The 23,675-nt window shown below is 37.3% G+C and overlaps 3 protein-coding genes across 3 annotated transcripts in view; all 3 read right to left on the bottom strand.

The window, feature by feature from the left end:
* LOC146485901 (DNA-binding protein D-ETS-3-like) overlaps nt 1–11,924 on the bottom strand; it is a 61,718-nt gene extending 49,794 nt beyond the window's left edge. The window contains exon 1 of the mRNA XM_085102909.1: nt 11,526–11,924. Within this exon, the coding sequence (XP_084959035.1) occupies nt 11,526–11,581 (56 nt within the window). The 5' untranslated portion in view covers nt 11,582–11,924. The remainder of the gene's footprint in view (nt 1–11,525) is intronic.
* Nucleotides 4,147–11,122, bottom strand: LOC146485902 (uncharacterized). The gene is made up of 2 exons (XM_085102905.1): nt 10,700–11,122; nt 4,147–4,979 (listed from the first exon to the last, which is right to left on the bottom strand). The coding sequence occupies exons 1-2, from the start codon at nt 11,045–11,047 to the stop codon at nt 4,530–4,532; spliced, it is 798 nt and encodes a 265-aa protein (XP_084959031.1). The 5' UTR covers nt 11,048–11,122; the 3' UTR covers nt 4,147–4,529.
* Nucleotides 11,925–17,261: 5,337 nt separating the features above from the next.
* Nucleotides 17,262–23,414, bottom strand: LOC146485900 (uncharacterized). Its single transcript, XM_085102899.1, has 2 exons — nt 23,067–23,414; nt 17,262–17,816 (listed from the first exon to the last, which is right to left on the bottom strand). The coding sequence occupies exons 1-2, from the start codon at nt 23,412–23,414 to the stop codon at nt 17,367–17,369; spliced, it is 798 nt and encodes a 265-aa protein (XP_084959025.1). The 3' UTR covers nt 17,262–17,366.
* Nucleotides 23,415–23,675: the final 261 nt, after the last annotated feature.

Below are 23,675 nucleotides of genomic sequence, written 5' to 3'. Positions count from 1 at the left end.
TGTGCTGTACTGTTGGCTGTGTAATAATGTCATAGTCTTACGCAGCAATTACAGTAGTATGTAAAAATTAAATTGTCTCCTGCATTATAGCCATTAGTATCAAACGTCAGTTTTGGGGTTGATTTCATCCAATACTAAAAAAATGATCTTAGAAAGTGATCAGCCTGGTGATTCTGCCAATAAGGTGGAAGGTAGAAGGCTCACAAATTGCTGAGACGAAAAATGAAATTAAATTGTTTGAGTTCCCGCAAGAACTTGATTCAAAGCCAGTGAAGATTTAAGTTCACAAAACTCAGTTTTGTATTTGTTTTTCTTGCTGTATGTTACTCAGAAATAAAGGAACAGCGAGCTTTGGAAACTGTCTTTAGCTGTATATATATCTAAATCATTTTCAATAAAATGAATCTGTGATTATGAAGTCGGAAAGACAAAAGCGTTACAAAGACAACTGTCATGCAACTCTGCCGTAAATCAACTAGAACAAATTGTGCATGACATCTCGGTTTAGCAACCAACTGCTCCAGTACTAACCAAGGAAATGTAAGTCAACTTGACCAATTTCTACTCCCCTTTTATTTTATAAGATGGGAAAAAGTCTTATTGACAATAAATGAAAAATATATGAAAGAGCTTATCTTGAAAGATCTCTCGTCTTTGTGCCTGGCTGAAACGTTAACACCGGTTCCCGGGTGTACAAAGTCCACGCTGAGAGCATGAGAGCCAATGATAACACAGTTTGCTTGCAAATATGGACAAAAAGCGAGTGTTTGAATTCAGACCTAGATATCTACTCTTGAGTAGATTAAACTCTTTGAGAGTCGATGAGTGTCTTTGAGACCGTGGGGGGTTTGGCGGTCAAATGAGCAAAGTGTTTAACCTTTGTTTTCTTTCTATCAAAAATTCAAACAGATTAATACTCTCTGCCGCAGAGTGCTTGAGAGGTAAAGAAAATGCATAAGGTTGGCGGCAAGCCAAATGATCAGAAATAAGGTTGAACCTCACTTCAACATTTTACACAGTTAAGCAAGTTCTTATAGAGATACGAAGAAATTCAAATGTACACAAGAAGAAAAAAAAGCTGAAGAGCTGATAAATTACGTTCTACATAAAGTCATTAACAACCGAAAAGTTGTCTACCGCAAAGGGCGCACGTCAACCATGTCGTTTATTTGGGCACGACGTCCCCACGTCACGTCAAACGATATCTGCATCAATCAGTGGCTTCCTTGTGATAACGAAAGATATTTTAAACCTAATGGCTTGCAATCCTTTACGCAAGGTAGGTTTATTGTGCCATAGTAAAAGGCCTTGTTATGCATACCAGGATAGGAAGTTCTAACTTTATTGAGTGTCCAACACAGTTGACAAGATCACGTAAACTTGTTTACGAGAGAATTGATAGTTCGTCTTCCGCTTGCGTCATAACTGATCTAAGGGTACGTTCGATTGACTGACTCTATTCCAGAATAGGAATACGTACAATAATGACAAGAAATCTCTCATAAGAGGTTCCTGGAGTTACTGGACGAGATGACTCCTAAATTATCGTGCGTCAGCGAAAGTTAACAGATATGTCCTCCCAAATTATTAAAAAGAGAAATCTAAAAGCTATTCCCGCCTGTTCTTATTCCGGAATAAGGTCAATCGAACGCAACCTAAAACACGTGACCAGATCTGACAAATCGATAAAATCGTTAATCGATGAAAATCGATATCAATCAATAATTACCTCATCTCTCCTCTTATAGCCCTAGAGCTCTGTTACATGAGGCGTAATCAGTCGAAGCTGGATAATAGATTGACATTGAAAACTGTAACCGTGTCAATAGCACAATTACCAAATGACTGAAAAGCTAGGTGCGATCTGCACCGTTTGCAACGCTTTTCATGATTGGTCGAGAGGTAAAAAAACAAAACAACACTCCCAACCCTAAAAAACGGTAGAGCTGCAGCTTATCAGGATCCACTGAAAATGGAGCTTTTGAAAGGTGCAGGTGTCCGAATTTTGTCGAATATGGTGTGCATTGCGTTGTGACATTCCTGTAGTGTTTTGCGTCTTCCCAGCCGCTCTGCGTCCCTGTTTTCCCGCTCTTTTGGCAAAATTCGATGGCGCCTGAGGAGACAACACTAACCTTCTGCCTCGTACCCGCTAAAGTTTAAGTGCGTTTAACACGACCACTGAAGGGCAAATTAAGAAAATTAACGAGGCTTTACTGTAAGAAAATTAATTTTTGGGCTTCCTTTTGGAACAAAAACAGCTAGCGCGAGTTTAGCTTGTTATGTAACACAGGAGATTCTGGCGTGTTTTTGACAGGCTGAAAACCAACGCGATACGTTGATCAGACTTCCGGTCAGTATTTGACGGCTTTCAAGCGAAACGGCTGAAAACATAGTGAACACGGACAATTTCACTTCAGGCTCTGACCAAGCTGTGAACAATTTCCAGCATAATCTCTGAAGGCAAAGCAAGTGGAATGTGCAAGACGTATATTTCTTTTACGCGAAGTTGTACTAGCGGTTCCTCCGATGAATTTCAGGAAGCTGAAAATTGTTTACGTGGAAGGGTTAATTCGAAATTAACCTTTGTCGACGTATAATATAAACTCAGATATATTACGTTTGAAGAATTTAGTTCTGTTGAAAGGCGACCAAACTGAAGTTACCATTGGGAAGACAAAAGAAAGCGATAGAGAAATAGATGGAGAACAGGACAAAACGCTCAGTGACTGAACGCCCATTAACGAAGAGGGAGTATGTTGCTTTGTCTTTTGTACGTTTTGTCGTTTGTGGACGACGTAATTATACACTAAAATATTTTGTTAATTGTTTATGTACAATCAAAATTAAGAAAGATACAGCACAGTATTAATTTATTTATCTATTTATATTGACGACCATGAGGTCAGTCAACAGTTTAATTACTGTCAAATGTTATCCTCGATAAATAACTATCAGTCTTCCCTTACCTTACAAGATATCGTCCATATCTAGACTAGAATCGATTGAAAATTAACTGAATGTTCCCAGTGAAAGGCGATAAAGTTGAAGCCATCGACAAATTCTGAACTAAACCCTGGATTTTTATTTAAATTTAAGGTCCAGGGGAGGGTATTATGGGGTTCAGATATAAGACTGAAGTGATTCAGCGAGCAAAAGAATGATTCTGATTGGTTCTATGAACTCTTGGAATTTTCTTATATATTCCGGAGTACGAAGATCGAGTGCTCACGAGTGGATCGTTTGTGGACCCTTTCGTACGAAGTGAAACATGAGAAACATTTCCCAAGGTATCTTGCCTAAAACTTTGGCACAAACGTTTACGAAATTAAATGGCATAAAATATTTGTACGCAACTTTGCCAGTAGATAAAATCCTAACGAGTGACCATTCAAATGAAAGCTACTGAGCAGTACTTCTCTGTGCTGTTTATTATGCTGTTCAATGTGAGTCAAACTTTTAAACAAAAATATATGATACTTTATAATGTAGATTTATGGAACACAAACCAAAAAAAAAAACCAAACGAAAATGAAATGGCGACGAAACCCAAAAGAAACCACGAGACTTATGGAAAATTAGGTATCCTCGCAAATTTCACGATTGAATGTCCAACCATAAATGTGGGTCTTCAAGAAAAAAAACAAAAAGCTGATTACAACTGTCAAAGGTTAAAAATTATCAAAAGACAATGTTTTAACGTTTAAACCAGTAAAGCCATTACATTTCTCTAGTTAATATCAATGCTTATTCGACTCCTGAGGTAATGAGAATTAAGGATATGGTCACCCAAGGTAAACTTTCATGTTACTTTAATAACTTCTCCCAAGTACTTTTATAGGAAAAGTATGGGCACAACATAGGAGAATTTGTTCTTTGATATTAGGGGTTAAAGGTTAAAGGAGCAAAGGATGAAGAGCTAGTAACATATTGATATAAGGCAGAAATTTGGCTTGTATTACGTCAGTTGTTACATAAGCCTTGCATCTAACATTTAGAGTCTATGGATGAAATCCTAACTTCTAACTTTTGAGTCTAGGCATAACATCCCAGTGTGTCTATTCAAGATAAAAGCTACTGAACAGTTTTTTTCCTGTACTGCTGTTTATTATGTTCTACGAGGTGGTTCTAACTTTTCAGTCTGTGGATAAAATCCTAAAGCGTGACCATTCAAATGAAAGCCACTGAGCAGTATTTTCCTGTTATGCTGTTTACTATGTTGAAAACTTACTTCTAACTTTTGAGTCTAGGCATGAAATCCTAGTGTGACTATTTAAGATGAAAGCTACTAAACCATACCTTCCTGTAGTGCTGTTTATTATGTTGTACAAGGTGGTTCTAACTTTTGAGTCTGTGAATGGCATCCTGAATTGTGACCATCCAAATGAAAGTTACTGAGCAGTACTTTCCTTTGCTGCTGTTTATTATGCTGTACAAGGTCAGTAACGTTTGAGTCTTTTGATGAAATCCTAAAGTGTGACCATTTAAGGTGAAAGCTACTGAGAACAGTGCTTTTTACTACTTTTCCTATGTTAGTGTTTATGATGATATGTAAGGTGGTTGTAGCTTCTGAACCTGTGGATTAAAGGGTTTGTTTTGTTCGCATGGTCAGGCTCAGATAGCTGTGAACCAAACAGTTCTGAATGCAACACAACTGGGCAAAAAATTCTACTTTTGGAATAGCAAAATGAAGACGCACATGTGCAGAACACTGGCTCTGGGCACCAACAAACTTGAGAAGGCATAGGAGCAACTGGCCAGGAGAAACTTTTCCCGAGGGGGGTCCTCGTGGGGAAAACCGCTGAAGTTGCAGTTGAAAATCCAGGGAATATCGGAGGTGGTAAAGGTTTGGCTTTTTGTGATTCTGGATGATGAAGGCCTGTGTTTTTTCTTTTATGTTCTTGATAAGCTGATCTAGTGACACCTGGTTCGTATTTATATGGAAGCTTGTAAAACTTGTACACCAGCATCTGGCCTTTAACCTGTGTAAATAAAATGAGGGCCAATAAATATGACATTATCTTTACAATTATTATCTATTATAACTATTATTAAAGTAATTTTAAATCTCTATTCCAGTAACTAAGGGCCATGGAACGAGCAGTAAACCATTAAAAACGAACCTTATTTAATTTTAGCAAATCATTGAAATAGTACAGCTGAGCACAGTAAAGTATTGTCAATTTGTATTAATTATAACAAGGATAACAACTTAGAATTTGCTCTGGCATCTCTAAAGAGTGTGTTACAAATAACCACTTTCTACGTAATCATAGAAACAGCACCACAGAGATATAAATATAATGCTCAGTACTTTTTGTCTCAACAATAGCATAGTAAATTGTATCACATGAAAGTACTGCTCGGTAACTTTCATTTGAATGGTCAAACTTAAGGATTTAATCATCCAGGTCACAGACTCAAAGGTTAGATCCACCTTGTACAGCATAATCAACAGCACTACAGGAAAAGTACTGCTTAATATGGTTACCCTTCAGAATTTCATCCAAAGATTCAGAGCTAGAACCACCTTCTATAACGTAATAAACAGCTCTACAGGAAAGTAATAATGTTCAGCAACTTTCATTTGAATGGTCACATTTTGAGATTTCATTCACAGACCCATAGTTAGAACCACCTCAGTTGTACAGCATAATAAACAGAAACACAGGAAAGTACTGCTCAGTAGCTTTCAATTGCACTTCAGCATTCCATTCAACACTCAAGGCTAGAACCGCCCTGCGTGCAAACCATAATAAAGAGCACCACAGGAACGTATTGCTCTCTGAATAGCTGTCAATTGCACTTTAGGATTTTGACCATTTACAGATACAAAAGTCATGTCCTCCTTTTACAGCATAATAAACAGCACCACAGGAAAGTACTGTTCAGTAGCTTTCAATTACATATTAAGATTTCCTTCACAGACTCAAAAGTGAGGTCGACCTTGTTCAGCACTCAGGAGCTTTCATATCAAGGTTGTCTTGCCACACATAAGGTCCGTCTCTTCTATTCCATTGCTATAAAGCGACTCAAAAAGCTACAATTCATAAATTGTGAGGAGACCTGAAGAAACTCTTAATTCATTGTAGTTTTTCTGGTCTTTCTGGACTGGCATTGAAACTTTTTTAAACAAAGTAAAGTTAAAGCAAAAAGTTAAAACCCTAATCTAAGTTAATTTAAAATTCCAAGGTTGTGATTGTTCTCCTTCTCTGTTTACACAAAAAGGTTATTGAGTTTGATTAGTAAAGCGTTCGAATTTGTTATAAAATTAATATTACTATCGTCAACCTTTTTTTCCCTTGTGGTTTGACTTGTTTTCAGAGAGTTTGTCTGTTAATCCTTCTACGTTTGTTTGGGTGCCCGACCTGAACATATAAAACATATTTTCCGTTAAATGACTGCCTGGCATTTTTAACTCTAAGGTTATTTCAGGTTGGCAGTATCCCTATTATTTGTGTGTTACACTGTAGAAGCTTTCTGTAGACTCTGGGGTAAATAAAGTTTGTTGTTCTTGTTGTTGTTGTTGTTGTTGTTGCTAGAACTGCTGCGCATCTTATGTTTCAGCGGTGGCCCTTATTGAAACAGGGTATATAATGTAATTCATTAATTTTCCTCCTTTGTATAAGTCATTGGTTTCATCTGTTCTATAGTATACTTTTCCACTGTGGCCCTCAACATCTTTAAACGAACATTGGTGCCCTCAAACGAAGCCAAAAGAAGGCCTCCAAGTCAGCCCGTTATTGACATTCATAAGCTAAGAATACGACAAAATGTATGAAATGCCTGATTGGACTACACTTGAGATTGGTAGCTCTCATCTTCCAGACATAACTAATCAATGACCAATGACACTAATGAGTATGATTTCAGCTGATGGCTCATTGATTATTGGTGGTGATCAATGAGTAATGGTTTAGAAACTTTTGAACAAACATACAACACAGTCGTAATACGTGGAACGTACTCTGACGGGTCTCCAGGGCACAATCCCTGGAACTACTTTGTTATTACTTTACGTAAATAACATACCAAACGTTGTTACTTCTACTGCCAAACTGTTTGCTGATGATACAAAGATTTCTCGTGAACTTAATCATGCCAACGATACATCAGCGCTCAAGTCGGACCTTCATTCTCTCAAAGACTGGACAAGGAGCTTGCATGTTAAATTTAACCCTCAGAGTGCGAAGTAATGAAAATAACGCACAGACAAGAAAAAAAGTAAGCATCCTTATTATCTACCAAAAACAGGATTAAAATCTGTTAACTCATATAAAGAAACCAAACTCATTGAAGGGCTAGTACAACTAGTACAACTAGTCTTCTTCAGGGTCAGCAAACAAAATGTTAGGCCTACTAAAGTGTACATTTGGCAGTAAGAACAAAGAAATCTTTCCTATCCTTTAGAAGCCATTGGTAACACCTATCTCAGAATGTGTATGCCCAGTATAGTCACCCTACTTAGTCAAAGATAAATGAGCTATCGAAAAAGTACAACGAAGAGAATCGAGAATTGCTCTTGGTCAGAAACAACGCGAGATGCCTTACGAAGAACGACGTAAATTGCTAAATCGGAACCGACACACATGAACATCGATGAGAGTACCTGACCTAAACAGAATGTTACAAGATAGTGCTTGGACTAAATCGCTTGAACTTCAATGACTACTTCGAGTATTTTAAAAGCAAAAACACTAGAGCTAACCATCCATATAAGATCCAACCGAAATCAGCAAGAGTTAACTCCCTGAAGTACTCCTTCTTTGTTAGAATCATCAAAGATTGGGACAATTTACCAAACCAGCTGTTTGCACATGATATTAAAATCAATAAATTTAAACAAAGTTTAAAAAAGTAGATGAACATTCACTGATTCAGTTTCTTTTCTCTTTTTAAATTGCTCTTTCAGTCAACATAAACGAGCATAATCAATGCATCATAGTTTATATTTACATTTTACATTCTACATAAATATTATTCATATGATCGTTTTGGAACTACAGTCAAGGATATGTGGTCGCTTACGGGAGGTGGTCGCTTACCAGGGGACAGACCACAGGGGGTCTAAATTTCGCACAATTTACATAAGGTAACTGCGGAGACCTAACCCTTTTGCCAGTGGTTATCGAAACCCATACACAATAACTTTTCTTAGCTACAAGTAAATTACGACTGGTCCAAAATTATTCTAGGCAAAAAATCTTAGGGTCTATGGTAATAATTATTGTTTGTATCTCAATCAAAGAAACTTGAGCCTTTTGATTACTCTAGGTGGCGCTGTCTAAATTTTTCAGGGAACGGAAAATAAGCAAAAACATAAGAAAGATAAAAGATTGGAGAGTTTTTTTCCTACAAAGGATTCAATCTCATTAAAGTTTATTTCAGTGTGAAGTATAGTGCATATGTATTTTATCAATTGTTTCAATGGTTAGCCCCCCACGCAGTCGTTTTAGGGGACTCGTATAATAAGGAGGAGGTAATACGAGTCCCCTAAAAACGACTGTGTGGGAGGCTATTCAATACAAAGCTTTATCGGGAAACACTTCCGGCTCCGACTGTGAGATTTACGGCGACCGTGCGCTGTAATGATGTGAATATGTAACAGCGTCTGTGTTTCTTTCAAACCATTTTTGACACATTTTGATAATTATTTTTATATCAATCCAATCCGAGAATCCGAGTGGTCGCCTATGGGAGGATAAAAAGCAATTGAAAATTTTAAACAATCATCTCTAAAAGTGGTCGCTTACGAGAGGTGGTCGCCCACGAGAGGTTCCATCTAAAGTAATTTGCCTTGAAAACTTTGGTATTTTGGAAAAGTGGTCGCTTACGAGAGGTAGTCGCAAAGGGAGGTTCGACTGTATACTATATATTTTGATAGTTTTTGATTGTTTCCATAGGGCTAACCTCACGGTCCTCCTTTTCAAATAGATTACGTAAAATGTTTATTGTATATTATTTGAATAGAGTATTACTAGTAATCGACGATTAATCAAAGACAAAACATTTTGTGGTCTACTGATTACTTAATTTATGTCATCGCTCACTCGATCTCATTGATTAATCTTGATGGTAATGATTACTCATTGATTACTTATTGATTACTCATTAAGAAATCATTTCATATTATCCAGCAGAACTATTATGAATTTCTTGGCCTTGTCTCTGAATGTTTTCAAGAAATAACGTTCCGCTGAGTGAACATGACACGTTACAGTTATAATAATCTGATACTTTTAATTAAAAGTTTCAGTGGACAAACAAAACATTCAAAACAGCTGAACAATAGCTGATACATGAGGCCAGTGTTTCAAAAGAGAGCTCTGACGACAGTTCAATTTCCGCCGGTGGAAGGACAATATTCTTTGATCTCCAGAGATTGGCCTTTGAACTAGCATTTAAAGAATCAACATACCCAAGGGGTACTATCAGAGTTTTCAAATATCCGGTAAGTAAATTTCTAGTGCAGACCCAGCTGTAAATGGGTTGTATTTCATGATTGTTATAAAGGACCAACTTGCCATCGTATTTATTATCTGCTCGCAACTCCTGAAGAAATAAAAGTTTGGGTTAAAATAAAGCAGACAACAGAAATCCGAAGATTAATACACCCAAGAGTGGTGCTCCATCTATTTCTCTGTTTTCATCTGTCTTTCATATTCATGCACGGGTTTGGGTGGGTGCGTGAGATCAATATAAGGACTGATCGAAGCTACCAGTGAAGCCTTTACAAGCTGACGTCCGATCTCACCCCGGCACAGAAACCAGAATTCTAAACCGCCTTGAGACTGTGATATATGAGGTATATAAAGAAATTAACATTACCAAAATACATTACCAAACAATTTGAAAAGATTTAAATATTTTCTGCTGGCGACTGACAGGGTTTGTAACCTCTGAAGACCTTAAGGAGTTCTGCTTAAATAAATGTGCCGTAAATGTATATCTTATCAAGTACGTACACCATGTAAATAATTCATGACTACACAAATGTCGCCATTAAACCATTATTAACAAGCCTTTTTAGACAAATGTACCATTGAAGTTGCCAACAGATAACATCTGTTGAATGTTAACTCTGTTAGAGCGTGAAATTAAATTGTCCCTCCTGCTTCAGTAAAAGCTATTGAGTCAGTCCGCGTGTTTTTAACAAATCTCGTGTCATTAGCCTGGAGTAAGTAGTTCGTCCTCTCTTGCCTGGAGGCTGAATTTTACTTTGCTTTCTTCGCGTTGCTACTTTTGGATGAAATATTCAGTTATGAAAAATTTCATTTTTATTTAAGAAACGCATTCACGATATCTGTCATTTCTCGATCTAGCTGCGACAAACAAGCTAGACAACTGATTTGCCTTACTAGTGCTTCTGTGAATCATATCTCAGACCGATTTGCCCAGTCAAATGAAAGCTCTAATTTGAGCGACACTTCCCTTGGTTGTCAATTATTGTACCTTTCAACACGATTTTAGCTCTTGAGTCCTTGATGAAAATGCTATAGTTTGGTCAACACTATTTTGTATCAGTACTTCCTGCAGTACCCAGTCTTTAGTATGCAGTGCAAAGTACCATTTCTTGCTTTCAAGCCTCATCGAAATATCCACTGATTCAATTATACAAATTATTATTCAAGGAGAACCTTCCCTGCACAGAAGTATGTTTTGCATATATAAGAGGGTAAAGAGTGTTCATTTCATAGCTCACCTTTCTAATGATTCCCTGTTGATAGTACAACCTCAACGCTCTACTTAGTTTGCTGTAATTCATGTCTTCTTTATCTTTGAATTTTCCCCATCTTTTAGCCACCTCGTGGTGGTCAATAAGCTTAAACTCTCCACTCTCCTTCTTCCTCCAACATATGATAGATCTGCAGCTTTCATCGGCTAGAAGTTCTAGCAGAAACTCCCACAGATGGAGCATGTTCTTGTACCGGTGTTCTCGTCTCTGCGTGGGCGTCGGGGTAACCTGCGAAGAATGTTTAACTATGCAACATTCAAGATCATTACATTCGGTTTGGCCTTGTGCTGTGCTTGAAGGATTGATCTCTGCCATGTCTTTTTGTGGTCGCCCTAAACAAAGAGTAAACAGAAGTTCAAGACAGTGGCGTACTGAATGACTGCACTTTAGAATAATAATTGGATACCTGAAGTCACTGGCCGTGCATAGAGCATGTGGGCACCCAAACTGGACCTACAGTAGCTAAGAAAGTGATGATTTGTTTACTGGTTAAAATGACTGATTGCTGATTGGTTGAGATAATGAGAATCATTTCGATATTATTATTTACTTACTTCTGATTGGCAGAACGGGGCTAATACTCGCTCGTGATTGGCCGAGGGAGACATGGCTATATTTTATTAGTTTTTACAAGAGTGTGCACAACGAATGACTGCTTCTGTGTGGCTTTTAACCAGCGTTGTTTTGTAAAAAAACCACGCAATCATTCGTGGTGCTAGCTTGAAAACTGAACTGGCGAATTTCAGTGTATTCTACAAAACAGCAGGCGAGCCTGTGTTTCAACAGCTAATACCTTGGATCGACTTGGTGCCTGGCGAGGTGGCGTGGTCGAAAATAAATGTGACTCATGGCGGACAAGCTCTTTCACTTTGTAACAGCTTCGTGCAACCTAAAGAACAGAGAACAGAATTCGCTGGAAGGAATGTTCAGAATACCATTAATGGAAGAAGGGTGTAATATATACAGATGGAATTCAGTAATAAACAGAGAGAAAATACTCTGCAAAGTCACTTTGGACTCACCGTTTACTGTTGTGATCGATGTGTAATTTTCAAGCGGCGGGCGTCCCAGCACAGGTGAATAAAATGCTTATTTGATTAATGACCAGTTATGTTTGTTTTGTACATAAAATACACTCTTATTTTTTCTTACGATCAGTAGAACAGTGAGCCCGCCTTTTCTTGTTCTTTACATGCCGGGAAACAGCTAGTTGAATTGTTAATTTCCTGGCAACCTTTTCCACAAGTGAATCTTTTGACTCCAATGGATAACTGCGCCTGGAAGATTTTAATAAAATTTTGCCTTTTATCGATGTTACAAATACGTAAACTTAGAATTAAAAGGGTTGGGTAATCTTTACTTGCATTTTCGGAAATTTCACAAATTTTCTTCCCGCTCAACTCGGAGAATTTGTTAAATCTACTTTGGTAAAATCGTATACCAGTCGATAAGAACTACAATCGTAGGATAAGATCGTAGAATTGAAATAATCGTATCGGGCACTTCTGACTAGGATATATATTTTGGCACAGCAAAGGGGAATCGAAAAATGGGAAAAACTGTTTTGACAATTTTTCGCGTATTTTAGCTAATAGAGAACATCTTTATAGCCTGGGTAAATCCGTAGACTAGAATCGTAGGACCACAGTGATCGAATATAATGAAGAATCCAGAAATCAGAAGATTGGTATTATAGGACACTCGCTGTAAGACAATGTATTTTGATATTTAAAATCGTAGAGAGGAAGATTGGAGGTTCTGCAATCGTTAGAGAACTTCGATCGGAAATAAAAATCGAGGCTTCGTTCTTATCTGAAAGCCGTATTACGAGTGTCTTTGCTCGGTCGGTGTATTCTTCAAGTACCTCTGGCGTGCATATTAACGTTTTGGAAAGTTTCGAAGTCCTTCCATTATAATGGGCAAAGATATCATACTAAACCAACCCGATATGCAGTGCACAAAATTGTCAGTAATATTTCCCCTTCATATCTTAGAAGTATCTTTACTAATGGATCGGATTGTCCACTCCTATAACTTGAGAAATTCAGCCACCAATATGCATATTCCCAGACCTAATTTGGATATTGCAAAATGTAGTCGTCACTGCAGAGGATCTGTCCTTTGGCAGAAGCAACAGTTCACGGTAACTTAAGTAATGCTGATAATTATGAGGATTTGATGATGATGATGATGATGATAATAATGTTGTTTTTTCGTGATCACGTTTGTGCTGTACTGTTGGCTGTGTAATAATGTCATAGTCTTACGCAGCAATTACAGTAGTATGTAAAAATTAAATTGTCTCCTGCATTATAGCCATTAGTATCAAACGTCAGTTTTGGGGTTGATTTCATCCAATACTAAAAAAATGATCTTAGAAAGTGATCAGCCTGGTGATTCTGACAATAAGGTGGAAGGTAGAAGGCTCACAAATTGCTGAGACGAAAAATGAAATTAAATTGTTTGAGTTCCCGCAAGAACTTGATTCAAAGCCAGTGAAGATTTAACTTCACAAAACTCAGTTTTGTATTTGTTTTTCTTGCTGTATGTTACTCAGAAATAAAGGAACAGCGAGCTTTGGAAACTGTCTTTAGCTGTACATATATCTAAATCATTTTCAATAAAATGAATCTGTGATTATGAAGTCGGAAAGACAAAAGCGTTACAAAGACAACTGTCATGCAACTCTGCCGTAAATCAACTAGAACAAATTGTGTATGACATCTCGGTTTAGCAACCAACTGCTCCAGTACTAACCAAGGAAATGTAAGTCAACTTGACCAATTTCTACTCCCCTTTTATTTTATAAGATGGGAAAAAGTCTTATTGACAATAAATGAAAAATATATGAAAGAGCTTATCTTGAAAGATCTCTCGTCTTTGCCTGGCTGAAACGTTAACACCGGTTCCCGGGTGTACAAAGTCCACGCTGAGAGCATGAGAGCCAATGATAACACAGTTTGCTTGCAAATATGGACAAAAAGCGAGTGTTTGAATTCAGACCTAGATATCTACTCTTGAGTAGATTAAACTCGAGTGCTTGAGAGGTAAAGAAAATGCATAAGGTTGGCGGCAAACCAAATGATCAGAAATAAGGTTGAACCTCACTTCAACATTTTACACAGTTAAGCAAGTTCTTATAGAGATACGAAGAAATTCAAATGTACACAAGAAGAAAAAAAAGCTGAAGAGCTGATAAATTACGTTCTACATAAAGTCATTAACAACCGAAAAGTTGTCTACCGCAAAGGGCGCACGTCAACCATGTCGTTTATTTGGGCACGACGTCCCCACGTCACGTCAAACGATATCTGCATCAATCAGTGGCTTCCTTGTGATAACGAAAGATATTTTAAACCTAATGGCTTGCAATCCTTTACGCAAGGTAGGTTTATTGTGCCATAGTAAAAGGCCTTGTTATGCATACCAGGATAGGAAGTTCTAACTTTATTGAGTGTCCAACACAGTTGACAAGATCACGTAAACTTGTTTACGAGAGAATTGATAGTTCGTCTTCCGCTTGCGTCATAACTGATCTAAGGGTACGTTCGATTGACTGACTCTATTCCAGAATAGGAATACGTACAATAATGACAAGAAATCTCTCATAAGAGGTTCCTGGAGTTACTGGACGAGATGACTCCTAAATTATCGTGCGTCAGCGAAAGTTAACAGATATGTCCTCCCAAATTATTAAAAAGAGAAATCTAAAAGCTATTCCCGCCTGTTCTTATTCCGGAATAAGGTCAATCGAACGCAACCTAAAACACGTGACCAGATCTGACAAATCGATAAAATCGTTAATCGATGAAAATCGATATCAATCAATAATTACCTCATCTCTCCTCTTATAGCCCTAGAGCTCTGTTACATGAGGCGTAATCAGTCGAAGCTGGATAATAGATTGACATTGAAAACTGTAACCGTGTCAATAGCACAATTACCAAATGACTGAAAAGCTAGGTGCGATCTGCACCGTTTGCAACGCTTTTCATGATTGGTCGAGAGGTAAAAAAACAAAACAACACTCCCAACCCTAAAAAACGGTAGAGCTGCAGCTTATCAGGATCCACTGAAAATGGAGCTTTTGAAAGGTGCAGGTGTCCGAATTTTGTCGAATATGGTGTGCATTGCGTTGTGACATTCCTGTAGTGTTTTGCGTCTTCCCAGCCGCTCTGCGCACCTGTTTTCCCGCTCTTTTGGCAAAATTCGATGGCGCCTGAGGAGACAACACTAACCTTCTGCCTCGTACCCGCTAAAGTTTAAGTGCGTTTAACACGACCACTGAAGGGCAAATTAAGAAAATTAACGAGGCTTTACTGTAAGAAAATTAATTTTTGGGCTTCCTTTTGGAACAAAAACAGCTAGCGCGAGTTTAGCTTGTTATGTAACACAGGAGATTCTGGCGTGTTTTTGACAGGCTGAAAACCAACGCGATACGTTGATCAGACTTCCGGTCAGTATTTGACGGCTTTCAAGCGAAACGGCTGAAAACATAGTGAACACGGACAATTTTACTTCAGGCTCTGACCAAGCTGTGAACAATTTCCAGCATAATCTCGGAAGGCAAAGCAAGTGGAATGTGCAAGACGTATATTTCTTTTACGCGAAGTTGTACTAGCGGTTCCTCCGATGAATTTCAGGAAGCTGAAAATTGTTTATGTGGCAGGGTTAATTCGAAATTAACGTTTGTCGACGTATAATATAAACTCAGATATATTACGTTTCAAGCATTTAGTTCTGTTGAAAGGCGACCAAACTGAAGTTACCATTGGGAAGACAAAAGAAAGCGATAGAGAAATAGATGGAGAACAGGACAAAACGCTCAGTGACTGAACGCCCATTAACGAAGAGGGAGTATGTTGCTTTGTCTTTTGTACGTTTTGTCGTTTGTGGACGACGTAATTATACACTAAAATATTTTGTTAATTGTTTATGTACAATCAAAATTAAGAAAGATACAGCACAGTATTAATTTATTTATCTATTTATATTGACGACCATGAGGTCAGTCAACAGTTTAATTACTGTCAAATGTTATCCTCGATAAATAACTATCAGTCTTCCCTTACCTTACAAGATATCGTCCATATCTAGACTAGAATCGATTGAAAATTAACTGAATGTTCCCAGTGAAAGGCGATAAAGTTGAAGCCATCGACAAATTCTGAACTAAACCCTGGATTTTTATTTAAATTTAAGGTCCAGGGGAGGGTATTATGGGGTTCAGATATAAGACTGAAGTGATTCAGCGAGCAAAAGAATGATTCTGATTGGTTCTATGAACTCTTGGAATTTTCTTATATATTCCGGAGTACGAAGATCGAGTGCTCACGAGTGGATCGTTTGTGGACCCTTTCGTACGAAGTGAAACATGAGAAACATTTCCCAAGGTATCTTGCCTAAAACTTTGGCACAAACGTTTACGAAATTAAATGGCATAAAATATTTGTACGCAACTTTGCCAGTAGATAAAATCCTAACGAGTGACCATTCAAATGAAAGCTACTGAGCAGTACTTCTCTGTGCTGTTTATTATGCTGTTCAATGTGAGTCAAACTTTTAAACAAAAATATATGATACTTTATAATGTAGATTTATGGAACACAAACCAAAAAAAAAACCAAACGAAAATGAAATGGCGACGAAACCCAAAAGAAACCACGAGACTTATGGAAAATTAGGTATCCTCGCAAATTTCACGATTGAATGTCCAACCATAAATGTGGGTCTTCAAGAAAAAAAACAAAAAGCTGATTACAACTGTCAAAGGTTAAAAATTATCAAAAGACAATGTTTTAACGTTTAAACCAGTAAAGCCATTACATTTCTCTAGTTAATATCAATGCTTATTCGACTCCTGAGGTAATGAGAATTAAGGATATGGTCACCCAAGGTAAACTTTCATGTTATTTTAATAACTTCTCCCAAGTACTTTTATAGGAAAAGTATGGGCACAACATAGGAGAATTTGTTCTTTGATATTAGGGGTTAAAGGTTAAAGGAGCAAAGGATGAAGAGCTAGTAACATATTGATATAAGGCAGAAATTTGGCTTGTATTACGTCAGTTGTTACATAAGCCTTGCATCTAACATTTAGAGTCTATGGATGAAATCCTAACTTCTAACTTTTGAGTCTAGGCATAACATCCCAGTGTGTCTATTCAAGATAAAAGCTACTGAACAGTTTTTTTCCTGTACTGCTGTTTATTATGTTCTACGAGGTGGTTCTAACTTTTGAGTCTGTGGATAAAATCCTAAAGCGTGACCATTCAAATGAAAGCCACTGAGCAGTATTTTCCTGTTATGCTGTTTACTATGTTGAAAACTTACTTCTAACTTTTGAGTCTAGGTATGAAATCCTAGTGTGACTATTTAAGATGAAAGCTACTAAACCATACCTTCCTGTAGTGCTGTTTATTATGTTGTACAAGGTGGCTCTAACTTTTGAGTCTGTGAATGGCATCCTGAATTGTGACCATCCAAATGAAAGTTACTGAGCAGTACTTTCCTTTGGTGCTGTTTATTATGCTGTACAAGGTCAGTAACGTTTGAGTCTTTTGATGAAATCCTAAAGTGTGACCATTTAAGGTGAAAGCTACTTAGAACAGTGCTTTTTACTACTTTTCCTATGTTAGTGTTTATGATGATATGTAAGGTGGTTGTAGCTTCTGAACCTGTGGATTAAAGGGTTTGTTTTGTTCGCATGGTCAGGCTCAGATAGCCGTGAACCAAACAGTTCTGAATGCAACACAACTGGGCAAAAAATTCTACTTTTGGAATAGCAAAATGAAGACCCACATGTGCAGAGCACTGGTTCTGGGCACCAACAAACTTGAGAAGGCATAGGAGCAACTGGCCAGGAGAAACTTTTCCCGAGGGGGGTCCTCGTGGGGAAAACCGCTGAAGTTGCAGTTGAAAATCCAGGTAATATCGGAGGTGGTAAAGGTTTGGCTTTTTGTGATTCTGGATGATGAAGGCCTGTGTTTTTTCTTTTATGTTCTTGATAAGCTGATCTAGTGACACCTGGTTCGTACTTGTATGGAAGCTTGTAAAACTTGTACACCAGCATCTGGCCCTTAACCTGTGTAAATAAAATGAGGGCCAGAAAATATGACATTATCTTTACAATTATTATCTATTATAACTATTATTAAAGTAATTTAAAATCTCTATTCCAGTAACTAAGGGCCATGGAACGATCAGTGAACCATTAAAAACGAACCTCATTTTATTTTAGCGAATCAGTGAAATAGTACAGCTGAGCACAGTAAAGTATTGTCAATTTGTATTAATTATAACAAGGGTAACAACTTAGAATTTGCTCTGGCATCTCTAAACAGTGTATTACAAATAACCACTTTCTACGTAATCATAAAAACAGCACCACAGAGATATAAATATAATGCTCAGTACTTTTTGTCTCAACAATAGCATAGTAAATTGTATCACATGAAAGTACTGCTCGGTAACTTTCGTTTGAATGGTCACACTTTAGGATTTAATCATCCAGATCAGACTCAAAGTTTAGATCCACCTTGTACAGCATAATAAACAGCACTACAGGAAAGTACTGCTTAATAGCTTTCATTTGAATAATTACCCTTCAGAATTTCATCCAAAGATTCAGAGCTAGAACCACCTTCTATAAGGTAATAAACAGCTCTACAGGAAAGTAATAATGTTCAGCAACTTTCATTTGAATGGTCACATTTTGGGATTTCATTCACAGACCCATAGTTAGAACCACCTCAGTTGTACAGCATAATAAACAGAAACACAGGAAAGTACTGCTCAGAAGCTTTCAATTGCACTTCAGCATTCCATTCAACACTCAAGGCTAGAACCGCCCTGCGTGCAAACCATAATAAAGAGCACCACAGGAACGTATTCCTCTCTGAATAGCTGTCAATTACACTATAGGATTTTGACCATTTACAGATACAAAAGTCATGTCCTCCTTCTACAGCATAATAAACAGCACCACAGGAAAGTACTGCTTAGTAGTTTTCAATTACATATTAAGATTTCCTTCACAGACTCAAAAGTGAGGTCGACCTTGTTCAGCACTCAGGAGCTTTGATATCAAGGTTGTCTTGCCACACATAAGGTCCGTCTCTTCTATTCCATTGCTATAAAGCGACTCAAAAAGCTACAATTCATAAATTGTGAGGAGACCTGAAGAAACTCTTAATTCATTGTAGTTTCTCTGGAGAAGCCTGGTATTGAAACTGTTTTAAACAAAGCAAAGTTAAAGCAAAAAGTTAAAGCCCTAATTTAAGTTATTTTAAAATTCCAAGGTTCTGATTGTTCTCCTTCTCTGTTTACACAAAAAGGTTATTGAGTTTGATTAGTAAAGCGTTCGAATTTGTTATAAAATTAATATTACTATCGTTAACCTTTTTTTCCCTTGTGGTTTGACTTGTTTTCAGAGAGTTTGTCTGTTAATCCTTCTACGTTTGTTTAGGTGCCCGACCTGAACATATAAAATATATTTTCCGTTAAATGACTGCCTGGCATTTTTAACTCTAAGGTTATTTCAGGTAGTCAGTATCCCTATTATTTGTGTGTTACACTGTAAAAGTTTTTTGTAGACTCTGGAGTAAATAAACTTTGTTGTTCTTGTTGTTGTTGTTGTTGTTGTTGAGTTGTTGTTGCTAGAACTGCTGCGCATCTTATGTTTCAGCGGTGGCCCTTATTGAAACAGGGTATATAATGTAATTCATTAATTTTCCTCCTTTGTATAAGTCATTGGTTTCATCTGTTCTATAGTATACTATTCCACGGTGGCCCTCAACATCTTTAAACGAACATTGGTGCCCTCAAACGAAGCCAAAAGAAGGCCTCCAAGTCAGCCCGTTATTGACATTCATAAGCTAAGAATACGACGAAATGTATGAAACGCCTGATTGGACTACACTTGAGATTGGTAGCTCTCATCTTCCAGACATAACTAATCAATGACCAATGACACTAATGAGTATGATTTCAGCTGATGGGTCATTGATTATTGCTGGTGATCAATGAGTAATGGTTTAGAAACTTTTTAACAAACATACAACACAGTCGTAATACGTGGAACGTACTCTGACAGGTCTCCAGGGCACAATCCCTGGAATTACTTTGTTGTTACTTTACGTAAATAACATACCAAACGTTGCTACTTCTACTGCCAAACTATTTGCTGATGATACAAAGATTTCTCGTGAACTTGATCATGTCAACGATACATCAGCGCTTAAGTCGGACCTAGATTCTCTCAAAAACTGGACAAGGAGCTTGCATGTTAAATTTAACCCTCAGAAATGCGAAGTAACGAGAATAACACATAAACAGGATAAAAGTAAGCATCCTTATTACCTGTCAAATACAGAATTAAAATCTGTCAACTCATATAAAGAAACCAAACTCATTGAAGGGATGACAGTACGGCAAACGGCACTTTATTTTGGCCAATATTTCAACTAGTGCAACTAGTCTTCTTCAGGGTCAGCAGACAAACTGTTGGGCCTACTAAACCGTATATTTGACAGTAAGAACAAAGAAATCTTCTCTATGCTTTAGAAGCCGTTGGTAAGACCTATCTCAGGATATGTATGCCCAGTATAGTCACCCTACTTAGTCAAAGATAAATTAGCTATCGAAAAAGTACAACGAAGAGAATCGAGGATTGCTCTAGGTCAGAAACAACGCGAGATACCTTACGAAGAACAACGTAAATTGCTAACTTGGAACCGACACACTTCAACATCGATGAGAGTACCTGTCCTAAACGGAATGTTACAAGACAGTGCTTGGACTAAATCGTCTGGAATTCAATGACTACTTCGAGTACTTTAAAAGCAAAACCACTAGAGCTAACCATCCATATAAGATCCAAACGAAATCAGCAAAAGTTAACTCCCTAAAGTACTCCTTCTTTGTATTAATCATCAAAGATTGGGAAAATTTACCAAACCAGCTATTTGGACATGATATCAAACTTAACAGATTTAAACAAAGTTTAAAACAGTAGATGAACATTCACTGATTCAGTTTCTTTTCTCTTTTTAAACTGCTCCTTCAGTCCACATAAACGATTATATTCAATGTATTATAGTTCATATTTACATTTTACATTCTACATAAATATTATTCATATGATCCTCCTTTTCAAATAGGCCGTTACGACAATATTTATTGCATATGTATTTGAATAGAGTATTATTACTAGTAATCGATGATTAATCAAAGACAAAACATTCTGAGGCCTACTGATTACTTATTTCATGTCATCGCTCACTCGATCTCATTGATTAGTCTTGATGGTAATGATTACTCATTGATTACCCATTGATTACTCATTGGGAGATCATTTCATATTACCCAGCAGAATTATTATGAATTTCCTGGCCTTGTCTTAGAATGTTTTCAAGAAATAACGTTTTACTGAGTCATAGTTAACAAAAAAAGAATGGTTATGAAGCCTGACAAATTTCTTTGTTATATGTTTAGTAGCATTTTAGGCCTTGACAGTGCACAGACGACAATAGATTTTGAAATGTGTTGGAGCAACTGACCATTAGGAACGTTCGTGTTAAGAATTTCAACTGTAGTGTAAACATTCAAACAAAGGATTGTTCACTGTCGTGGCCTTTCCAACATAAATTGCAGCACCATTGTTTTCATGGCAAAGTTAACCAGTCCCTCAATTAACTATGGCTGAGTGAACATGGTACGTTACAGTTATAATTATATGATTTTTTTAATTAAAAGTTTCAGTTGTCAAACAAAACATTGAAAACAGCTGAACAATAGCTTATACATGTGGTGTTTCAAAAGAAAGCTTTGAGAACAGTTCAAGTTCAGCGGTAAAAGGACAAAATTCTTTGATCTCTAGAGATTGGCTCTTAAACTAACATTTAAAGAATCAAGGTACCCTTCACAAGGGGTACTATAAGAGTTTTCAAATATACGGTAAGTTAATTTCTAGTGCAGACCCAGCTCTAAATGGTTTTGTATTTTATGATTGTTATAAAAGACCAACTTGCCATCTTATGCTATTATCTAATCGCAACTCCTGAAGAAATAAAAATTTGGGTTAAAATAAAGCAGACAACAGAAATCCGAAAACCAGTACACCCAAGAGTGGTGCTCTATATGTTTCTCTGATTTTATCTGTCTTTCATATTTATGGATGGGTTGGGTGGGTGCGTGAGATCAATAGATGGACTGATGGCAGCTATCAGCGGCGCCTTTACATGCTCACGTCCAATCTCACCCCACAGAACGAAAATTCTAAACCAAGTTTCAAGTTTATTTATTTCCACATATTAATTAAACACAAAGAAAAGGAATAAGGGTGAAAGGAATGTGGAAGTGTGAAAACGAAAACCCATGGGGTTAAAATGAAACCCCCTTGAGACTGTGATATATGAGGTATATAAATACATTACCAAACAATTTGAAAAGATTTGATTATTTTCTGCTGGCGACTGACAGGGTTTGTAACCTCTGAGGACCTTTAATAAGGCATTGCGCTTGAATAAATGAGCCGTAAATGTAAAACTTATCAAGTACGTACGCCATGTACATAATTCATGACCACACAAATGTCGCCATTAAACCATGATTAACAAGCCTTTGCAGACAAATTTACCATTGAAGTTGCTCATTGATAACATCTGTTGAATATTAACTCTGTTAGAGCGTGAAATTAGATTGTCCGTGTTTGCTTCTGTAAAGGCTTTTGAGTCAGTGCGCGTGTTTTTAACAAATCTCGTGTTATAAGTAGTTCGTCCTCTCTTGCCTGGAGGCTGAATTTTACTTTGCTCTCTTCGCGTTGCTATCTTTGGATGAAAGATTATGGCAAATTCCACTTTTATTAGTTTAAGAAACGTACGATGTCTGTCATTCCTAGCTCCACAAGCTAGACAGCTGAATTGCCTTACACGTTTGAAGTGCTACTATGAATCAAATCTCAGACAGATTTTCCCAGTGAAATGAAAGCTCTACTGATTTGAGCGACACTTCCCTGAGTTCTCAATTACTGTGTTTTTCAACACAAGTTTAGTTCTTGAGTCATTTACGAAATGTCAAGTTCTGTTCTTGAGTCATTTACGAAATGTCTATGGTATGGTCAACACTATTTTGTATAAAAAATAATGAGCGGTACTTCCTGCAGTACCCAGTCTTGAACATTTAACATTTAATATTTAACATGTACCATTTCGTGCTTTCAATTCTCATCGAAATATCCTCTGATTCAATCATACAAATTATTATTAAAGAGAACCTTCCCTGTACAAAGTTTTGCTAATATAAGCGGGTAAAGAGTGTTCATTTTATAACTCACCTTTCTAATGATTCCCTGTTGATAGTACAACCTCAACGCTCTACTTAGTTTGCTGTAATTCATGTCTTCTTTCTCTTTGAATTTTCCCCATCTTTTAGCCACTTCGTGGTGGTCAATAAGCTTAAACTCTCCACTCTCTTTCTTTCTCCAACATATGATAGATCTGCAGCTTTCATCGGCTAGAAGCTCTAGCAGAAACTCCCAAAGATGGAGCATGTTCTTGTACCGGTGTTCTTGTCTCTGCGTGGGCGTCGGGGTAGTCTGCGAAGAATGTTTCTCTATGCACCACTCAAGACCGTTGCAGTCGTTTTGGCCTTGCGCTGTACTTGAAGAATTGATCTCCGCCATATCTTTTTGTGGTCGCCCTAAGGATAGACAAATAGTAAACGAAAAGTTCAAGACACTGGCTTACTGAATGACTGCGCTTTAGAATAATATTAAAGATACCTGAAGTCACTGGCCGTGCACAGACAATGTGGGCACCCAAACTGGACCTAGCTTAGAAATTGATGATTTATTAACTGGTTTAAATGACTGAATGCTGATTGGTTGAGATAGTGGGAAATCATTTCGTTGTTGTTGTTTACTCACTTCTGATTGGCTGAGCGG

The sequence above is a fragment of the Pavona decussata genome, unplaced genomic scaffold, assembly GCF_977016875.1.
Source record: "Pavona decussata unplaced genomic scaffold, jaPavDecu1.1 SCAFFOLD_24, whole genome shotgun sequence".
NCBI lineage: Eukaryota > Metazoa > Cnidaria > Anthozoa > Scleractinia > Agariciidae > Pavona > Pavona decussata.
The sequence above is the reverse complement of the archived record's forward strand: the minus strand, read 5'-3'. Positions and strand labels throughout refer to the sequence as shown.